This window comes from Polyodon spathula, chromosome 24 (assembly GCF_017654505.1).
Source record: "Polyodon spathula isolate WHYD16114869_AA chromosome 24, ASM1765450v1, whole genome shotgun sequence".
NCBI lineage: Eukaryota > Metazoa > Chordata > Actinopteri > Acipenseriformes > Polyodontidae > Polyodon > Polyodon spathula.
The window spans coordinates 9,913,681-9,923,699 of NC_054557.1; the positions used below are offsets into that span (position 1 = coordinate 9,913,681).

General features: G+C 35.3%; 1 protein-coding gene across 1 annotated transcript; it reads right to left on the reverse strand.

The window, feature by feature from the left end:
• Nucleotides 1-3,606: 3,606 nt before the first annotated feature.
• Nucleotides 3,607-7,296, reverse strand: LOC121299322 (anti-apoptotic protein NR13-like). Its single transcript, XM_041227004.1, has 3 exons — nucleotides 7,238-7,296; nucleotides 5,593-6,003; nucleotides 3,607-3,796 (listed from the first exon to the last, which is right to left on the reverse strand). The coding sequence occupies exons 2-3, from the start codon at nucleotides 5,998-6,000 to the stop codon at nucleotides 3,683-3,685; spliced, it is 522 nt and encodes a 173-aa protein (XP_041082938.1). The 5' UTR covers nucleotides 6,001-6,003; nucleotides 7,238-7,296; the 3' UTR covers nucleotides 3,607-3,682.
• Between the last annotated feature and the right edge of the window lie 2,723 nt (nucleotides 7,297-10,019).

Here is a 10,019-nt window from a genome sequence, read left to right on the forward strand (position 1 = left end):
ACAAAACCCTATTCACCGGTACATTGATTTCGACGTTGCAAGCCTTACTTACAAAGAACACACAAGAGAGCCCTCTTAATGTGGTAATAGGTGGTCCTGCTACACACATACTGATATTTCAGTCACAGCATGCATCTGCAATGTCAAAATGTCACTTATCAAGTACTTGTACTGATAAATAGTAAAAAAATCTTAATTACCAGTTGCTAATTTAAAATGGCTTACATGGTTCAAGATAAAGTTCTGATGTTGTGAGGGATCCTTGTTATTGAATTGTGCTAATTGTTCAAATCATTCAGAACTATTTTTAACTTGCGGTTCAGCAAAGACTGTAATGCGATTTGGGGTTTCTATGGTTCTTGCTCTGAACAAAGCTTTAACAGCACGGAGTGGCTCTGTTTGGATGATACCATCCAAATCACAGTGGACTATCTGTGGTGCAGAACAAGAGCAAGACTTGTCAAGATCTTAATCCTGCTTTCATCCTCTAAACCCGCATGACACATCACACATTACAATACACTAGAAAAATGTATTAGAAGAAATTATTAATAGGAATATCCAGTATCCCTATGAGGGGTGGACATTTAGAATAAAAGGATATTTGACTACTTGAGCGCTACGAATTTCAATTACAGGATCATAATTGTGGGTTCCCTTGTCAGTGATGTATTCAAGATTTTTTTTTCTGTGAAATTTCTATATACACACACACTATCTCAAGTGCTTGAATAATGCTTTTGAGTACTCGGGTATTTTAATTTGCATGAAATAATACATCTATGAATGTCATTTCTTAGTTTTAGTTGTCCACTTTTTAAAAATAGCCAAAGATTTTAATAGACGGTAGATCCCATAAGTACAGTGGCACCTCAAATGTTACCCAAGTACTTCCAGTTCAGAACAACTGGGTTAGATACTTGTTCTGCATGGTGACCAGCAAGACTGGTATTACATCAGGGTATTTGGAATCAAGAAGTCAACACATTCTAGAATTCTAAGTGTACAGATATTGCCAGGTGGATTAAAAAAAAAAAAAATGAGACAATTCAATATTGAAACAACCGAACTCAGAATGACTGTAAACATAAAAAAGGTAAGAGAAACATTTAAAAATTAAGAAAATGATACTATTTGCTTAAACTTTAAACAGGATTGACAGAGTGATGGTATTCTCTGCCATGGCAGTGTAACAGTCACATGCTCTTTATCTGACTCATTCCAATGTGACAGCCTAAAGTGTCTCCTTGTAAAATATACACTGGATACCCTGCTGGAGGGTGTCTTGTGCTTACTCTATGTCACAATCAAAGGCATCAGTACAATTACATACCGTACCATCTCAAGTTCTGAAATTAAGCTTGATGTTTCATGTGTCACTTGACCAGAGAATTAACCTGTTCCACAATCATATCCCTTCAGCTACATCCAAAAATTTTTCCGCTTTTAAAAAAGGGGAAACACGGATGGCTTCAATAGTCTTAACGGATGCTCTTCCTCCAAGTCCAAAGTTCATTATCTTCTGATCTACGCATCTTCTTATAATTACAATTCTTCTTCTATGCCACTTTCACATTGAGCATTTTAAAAATGAATTCATTGTTGATTCATATTGAATTATGAAATGACCAGGTAGTAACTTTCTAGTCATACAAGTTTTATTATTAACCTAGTCCAAATGCATACTCCCGTACATGAGTCATCCATCAACCAGTGCCACATTTCAACAGTCTTGTCTATTCTTGACTACTGTACTACTGGAATAAAGATGAATAACATTCCAATGATCAACAGTTACAATCTTATTGTATTGTAAAGATAATTCCTCAGCCTTTAGACATTTGGTTTATGCATCCCTGGAGATAAAGTAGTATTTTTGACTCCACGTCACACTGTGACGATCTCCCATATGGCTTAAGATCAAACATATCCCTTAATTATAACCACATTAACTTTGTACAGTTCAAGATCAACCACGTAAGTTCCCATTGTTATTTTGCAGAGGTGTGGTATACATAGGATAAAGCATACTTTCTAACCCTACTGTTTGATGACACAGAAAACATGACCTGTACTGTAAGGACTTTTTAAAGCACAACTATTCGTTTGCATGCATAGACTAGCTTTTCTCATGTACTGTAACAAGTACCAGGAATAGATTACAAGCCAAAGGCTAGAATAATGAGCTCTCTGGCTGTAGTTACTGATTTTAAATTACTTTTCACATAAAAACTGAAACATCAACCACTATCTGGTAGCACATTAAAAACAATGGCCACAAAGTCATATGAGTTTCATAGGATTGCATGGGGTAACATCTGACTAAGAAATATTTTGCAGTTATTCTATAGTTATATTTCCAGTCGTGCAGCTAATGAATTCAAGTAGAACGCCGCAGGAGGTAGCAGCTAATGCACTGAAGTCTTGAAAGCTTATGATTAATTATCGTTTAGTTAGTCCAATTTAAGGCATCACATCTCATCTCTTTGTCTGTCACCTCTGGACTATTACAGCTACCATTTCATCTATCAAAGTGTAACCTACAATTCTTAGCCCAAACAATATGTGAGGCTTTACTAAAAAAATAAATAAGGGGGGGGGGGGGGGGGGGGGCTGTAATAACATGGCTGCTGCATTTTTTTGTATTCAATTCGGATTATTTACTGTGTGCTTTACAGGAAATGAACAAACAACAGTGATTGAAGTTTTTTATATTTTATTCTATTAAGAAAAAGACAGAATTGTATCAATAAATAACTTAGTGGAAAATAGGGGATCTGTATTAAAAATATCCAGTATTAAAAAAAAAAAAGTTTCAAAATATAAATATTATAGTGAGAAAGATATTCCAAACAATTGTAGACAAGTTAGGTATGTTCGGTGTCTAAAGCACAGCCAATCAAGCAGTCTAATGCTGTATTTAACAAAAAAAAAAAAAAAAAAAGGCAGCTTTTTTTTACATTAAGGATTTAAATAGAAAGGTCCTGGATATTAAATCAATGTTACAACCTTCTGTGGATTTTTGCTGTACAGTAGCTAAACCATGGCTTTGTAAATTAGAAAGTGAAAAGAAAATTACATTACAAATTGCAATTTAGCCCATTAATACCAGTAAGCCAAATTAAATTATATTCCATTATATATATATATATACTACTGATTTTCAGGATCTGTATTAAGGGCTGTGACCACACTTGCCTAAAACTGGGAACATTTTTCTTTTAGTAGATTTCAGGATCTGTATTAAGGGCTGTGACCACACTTGCCTAAAACTGGGAACATTTTGATAGATGCAGATGACAATTTTACCAAGTTGTGTGGTTGTTTTGTGCAGTGCTATGGTTTTGTGCTGAACTGCATTAACTGTACAGGAATGGAAGGTGTTCATAAGTATGGTATAAAAAGCCTAAATAGGTTAGCCAGCCTGATTTGGTTAACCTTTCATTTCTTCCGGACTGTTACTTTGAATGGTTATTGTAGTTTAAATTGTCCAATAAGCTAAATTTAAACCTTGACCCCCAGAATTAAAAAGCCAGAGTTTACTGCACAACCAGCCCCCAGAGAGTGTTAACAAAGAATAGAACACAGAACACAAACAAAAAAAAAGAAACAGATGGATAAATATTTATTGCAATTGTTTTGTATGTATGTATGTAAGTAATATCATAATGGCAGAACTGGCCTATCGGACCAGGAGGATTGCTATCCCTGCTATCCCAACCCCAGCTGCAGCAAAAAGTGCAGTCTTCATTGAGGACTCATCTTTTGGAGTCTGGAAAAACTTGCAGAACCCGTCCTAAAAAGAAAAAGAGGGCATTGTAAATACACTGAACTAAAATACTACGGATATATTTCACAAGCAAAGTACTTACTAGGTACTGTATTCATAATATATTCCCAAACCAGTGCAACATTGCATTCACTCACACTTCTTTATCAAGCCTGACGTGACTTTATATAACAATGCAACATACTGTACATTTCATTTCTGTAACAGAATAAGGTAGAACTAATTCTCACATATGATATTGTACTATTCATTTTTACCATCTCTGACATAGTTTAAACAGCTCACAAGTAATTTGTATGGACTCAGCATGCGAGTACACTTTTTTCATTCATACCCCAAATACAATAGAATGAGACAAAGGTATGCTAAAAGCCTATGGCAACGCCCTCTGATTTCAAAACCGATTCACAAAGTGGATTTAGGCAGCTGCCCATTCACTGCAACCTGCTGCAGCAGTTAGAAGCCCAGCTAGTAGTATTTGTACTGCGCTTGCCAGATGTCAATGTAAATAACTAAAGTCCTTTATTTCTTCCTGAGCCGTTATACTTGAATCAATTCAAACAAGTGTTAACATAAAACTTCCTACTCAAGTTAATGTTTGTTCCACTTGTTGATTGGTGCTGCTTCAATTCCCCTTTTATATCAAAACACTCCTAGCCTATATTCACTTTTTTATGTCATAAATGTAAAGGCTTCAGTACATGTTTAGACAGGCAGGCAGCAAAATATAATGCCAAGCTGTTACTGCAGACAAGGAGAAACAGCTGGGGAGGAAGCTTTGAAGTCCTTTTCAGTTATCAGTTATTTTAAAGGCGTACGAATTAAAAAACAACAGCCAAACAGATGTCCTGGAAACATCCCCAGTGCTGCGATACAAAACAGTGGTGGGACGCAGAACTGGTTTAAACACAGTGTTCTGTTTTCTGGCCAACACTCCCCTAGAAATATCCTCAAAACATCTTTGAGAACAACTAGTTAGTCTTAAATGCAACTTCTCTTTAAAGGAAATCACCCAACGCATTCATTTACACCGCATTGTCAATTTAAGATTGCAAGAAGGCCACATGAATTTTGTGTAGTCTGTAATGCACATTCTTGTGGGCACAGACTTTTCTGCATTCCTTTTTTTCCTCCCCAGAATATTTAACTAGAAAATCAGCATAGTTTTATCCATCTATTAATATTGCTGATCTAACTCACAGTAACAGATGTGTCTACAGCTAAAGATTACCAATAACCCTGGATAACCCTGGATAACAGAGGGGCTCTATTCTACAGCTGGCATTCTTTGTTCTGTAATATTAAAGCTCCATAGATGCGCATCTCATCTCCAAACTGTAGTGGTCACTATAGTGGTTCCTGATCTACAAGCCAGATCATATTTTATGAATGCTATGCTTTGTTAAAACCAATTCCGAAACCTCTCCAAATCAACCTAACTCGTAACTGTTACACAATACAAGGTACACCACAACCGACAGACAGCATGCAGACCCTTGCAAACAATGAATGAACTGCACAGCCTAAACATTCTGTCCTATCTGTGACAAGAGAAGGTTATCTCATTAATTAAAGAGAAAGGTTAATTTTAAATTGATTTTTAATGACTCCACTGCAGTGCAGTTCCACTCATTAGGATTTAGTTCTGAGAAAACTGCAGGAAGGAAATGTAACGCTCTGGTGTCCGTTTTGCATACTTCTGACCAGTTTGTTTATATAGGCTACAAGGTACTGTAGTTTAAGCATACACCATTAAAAAATAAACTTGTGCCTAGGTCACCAAAAAACTAAATAAATCTTACCCAGCCTTCATTTTGTGCCAGCCATTCTTGTTTTTCACCCCCTAGATAATCAGCAACTGTTTTTGCCAGGCTTTTACAGCAGTCCAGACTTAAACCTTGTGAATAAAGTTCATTTGCCAGTAATCCTGTGAACGTGAATAGACTGACAATCCGTCCCCAGTTTAACTTTCCATCTCCTACTAGCTCCTCGATGACCTTCAGGAGTGTAGAACACGGATCAGATCTACACTGGGTAACAAAGCTCTTCAGAATGGAGTTAAACCGAGGCTGGTACTGCTTCTCCATGTCTTTGGCCAGACTGCGCATCATTTTGGCTTTTTCGCTGGGAGGCAACCGTTGGATTCCAATACGGTGAAGAACATAATCTTCTGCCAGAACATAGGTCTGATCCCTCAACCTGAAGCACATTTTCTGTAATAAATAAATAAATAAATAAATAAATAAATAAATACAAAATACAAAGTGAAGTCAGTTGGCAGTATCACTAATATTTGATATATTATATATATACAATAATTAATATTAATAATTGTTAAGATAATTTATATTAAACTTTATAGTTGATACACTTTTGGTTTTTTTGTGCTACAGTTTATAATCAGTAACGTCTTTCCAGGTCTGTCACCAACTGTATGGGGCTGCTTTGCTTTTACAATACAGTTATTATACATTATTGACATGGTTTATAATCACTTAAAATGGATACCCAAAGTGTTGCCTATAATCCTTAGTTATGGTACACTAACAAATGTGTGCGTGTGTATATATATATATATATATATATATATATATATATATATATATATATATATATATATATTAGACACACACACACTGTACTGTACATCACAATACTAGAACAGTTACTAGTTTTCAGAAAATGAAACCCGAGTATTGTCAGAAAAACAAACGGAAATTTAAGCCAAATGGCAGATCAATAGAAGGTGCTGTGTCTTCAAGGCACACGGACTGATTTTGCCTATGTGACATTTCTCAATGGCAGGCAACGAGAACTGAAGAACATCACCTGAACTCAGCTGAAAGGCACCATGACACAAAAAAACCACAGTATTTTAATATTTGCTATAAGAATAACTCTGAATGAAACCAAACATGATAAGAACAAGTTACGCGTATGACAAACAAATAACATCACATTCGACGCTACATTATACTGAAGTTACAGAGATACGACGTTTTACCAAGATAACAGTATGCGTCACTATACCTTTAAATCTCTCTGGTGAGTAAAATAGTGAACTCTACCGGTAATGTTGTGGAAATGAATGAAACAAAGCCGCAGGAATTCTGAATTGCCTAATATAGACTTATGTGTGGTGTTCACTGCATTCCGGTTAAAACGTTTTAAAACCAACTGTTGAATTCGTTATCTGATTAATACGATTCATACTGGCTAAAACATTAAAGCAACCGAACAGAGTTGTATGTTCATACCGGCATGTCACTGCGAATGAATTTAGAATTAAATGAGCACAAAGCCTTAGCCAATATGTATGATCAGCGACTCATGAATTTACCACAATCTAGACGTTCAGTCAACATTGAATAAAAACAACACTACAACATATTTTAATATATTATTATCTGTATGTTTATTACACATCTTTAACCACACAAGCCTTACCCTCCCAGCGACAGCGACAGCGACCCTCACTCCCTGTAAAAAGAACAGAAAAGGAAGTCCTCTTTTAAAAAAAAAAAAAAAAAAAAAAAGCCTCACTTCCTGTTCTTCGGTCGGCTTTCTTTATTCTTTTTTTTTTTTTTTTTTTTTTTTTTTTTTTCATACTATGACTCCGCCCCTAAACCAAAGCAAGCAATATATCATATTTAAAGGGCCTCTAATGGAGGCACAAAGGTTTGTCCGTTTGGTTCACACAACGTAGAGCCGTTTAAAGGGAGGTCTTTGGTGCTAATTAATTTAAGGTACTGGTAACACATACAGTATTAACAACATGTCAGATTTTTTTTTTTTTTTATACGCTTTTGATGAAAAGCTGAAAACTAGTGATTGAGTGATTTCATAGCCACAGAGCCTCATTGTCATGATTCATTTTACACTAAAACATGTCGGTATCTGTAACCAGCACTCCAACACAGCTGACTTGCCTGTGCACTGAACTGGATCAGAAAGCTTTTGCTATACCGCTATTAGTGATTGTGGAAGGTGATACATGAAAACTGTGCTATAGCTGAAGAAACTGTAGAATGTATATTGTACAGTATTGTACAGTTCAATGATATTTAAACTACCATGTCCTCATTATATAGACTATGGTCTACATGTGGCTTAGGGGCCCAAATAATGCCTGTTTTGACCTCTTACTATTTTATTGATATACATGTGGCACAGTACGATATCTGATGTCACAAAAACAGAAAAAGAAACATTCAACTCCTGCACAAACATGTTTTCATTGGAAACACACTCTGTACTAATTTTCTTAGAATCGGTCAGATGAATAGTGTTCATTCAGTGTGAGCCTGGAATCCAAATATTTAGCTTCCTATGAAAATGCTTACTGCACACAAATGGAACTGTTGATAATAGCTGGAGTTGACAGTATCCTGACCCTTTCAGAGTGTTATTTTGATAGAATTCTGCCAGTATAAATAACATTGTTTGGTTCACAATATTGTTTTTCATATTTAATCAGTCATCATTCTGGGTAACATTTTTTTTTTTAGTACATAATGTTATAGCCTTTCTGTCAAAACAAAATAGCAAAAAAACAAAATAATAATGTTGAAGTGCTTTATTAATTTTTTTAACTGAAACAGTTTCTATGTGACAGCATTTTCCCCACTATACTATGTCAGCACAATAATATAAGTAAAAAGCTAGAAAGGTACAGTACGTACGTTGGAGCAGTCAAAACTGGATTTATAGTAACAGAACAGAAGCATATTGCAATTTAAGGTGTTAACTGGAACATGTCTTAATAATATGTTGCCAGGCAACATAACACACAATTTTGCATCTATTTGGGTGCTGCACAGTCGCAGTGTCCTCTGTAGGGGTAAAATTCTTCATCATGTGTATAATGATAATACATCTCCTATACCAAAGATTAGCACATTTTCTGAAGGTGAAGAATAACAGAACTGGATAAGCATATTGTAAAGCACAACAATTCTCCCACCCACTTTTAAAAACAAACTTCCAGAGACAGCTCACAATTGGGATGCTTTACTCCATAGCAATGCTCACTAAAAGGCTCCCCTAAGACTTTAAATCCTTTGGTGGTAAAAAAAAAAAAAAAAGAAAGAAAAATTCTCCTTCCAACCACAACCATTTAAAAATGTACTGTAATCCAGGTGTCGGGCAAAAAGCACACTTTTTTTTCTGTAAATGGGTTTGAATGAAGACGACTGATCAATTTATTATGTGCAATTTGTAAAAATAAATAAAATAAGATTAATCTTTGTTGGTATTCTGTTTCAGTCAAGAGTGCAAGACAGCAGATCTTATTAATAATGTTTTACCAGGAATTAAAGTTATGATTTCGAATAGTGACAGGCTTGTCAAGCTGAATCAGAGCTATCCTGGTTGTCCAACACCTTATTGACAGTGCTATGGCAGGAGGTTCACAGGCAACACACAAACCATGTCAGACTGCCCTTGTATAGAAAACACAATAAACAAATTCACCAAATAAAAAAAAAAATCCCCTTGAAGATGTATAACAATGGCTATATTTACAATATATTATAAAGCTGCCCATTTTTACAAAGGGAATTTCCAGAGTTGATTTTTTTAACATATTCTGTAGATTCTCTGTCTGTTAAAGTGTTTGAGCTATTAGCCATGAACAACAAAGATCAGTTTATATTAAAATTGTACTTGTATTTTAATAACTATATAGTGAAAGGTTTAAAATTCTGATCTCAAACAGAGAACGTCAGTTGAAAGAATCCTTTTGTTTGTGTTATCTTTGAACAATAGATCTCTTGCTTCTGTTGACTGAACAACACTAACGTCTTTTTTTAATTTTATGGGCTCAAGTAGAAGTGAGACTGAGAAAACTTCCAAAGATCCCAAAATGTTATCTTGTCTAACATTTCTTCAAAAGTTTTTGTTTGTCTGAGTTTTTGAACTGTACAGTCGAATTCTAGTTTACACCGTGATTAAATCTTGTCTGTCTCAAATGGTATCTACGTGTCCTTTGTTCCCATAACCAATAACAAACAACCTTTGATGTTTGCAGAAGCTACTTTGTTAGAACTGTAAAGCATGACTGTAATGAAATCTCCAGTCCATCATTCTTGCAAGCTAACTAGCTACTGTCATTTTTTTAATATGATGCAACACATACAGTACATATTTCGCAATGGGAAGAACCAATATATACTGGTTATCTGAATTTATTTCCGATACTATCGTGCCATACCAGCGTGCAATATATGTT

Coding starts and splice junctions, on each gene's coding strand:
- LOC121299322 (XM_041227004.1), bottom strand. CDS start 6,000: ATGTGCTTCAGGTTGAGGGATCAGACCTATGTTCTGGCAGAAGATTAT. Junction 3,797..5,592: donor TGGCACAAAATGAAGGCTGG/GTAAGATTTATT, acceptor TTTTCTTTTTAG/GACGGGTTCTGCAAGTTTTT.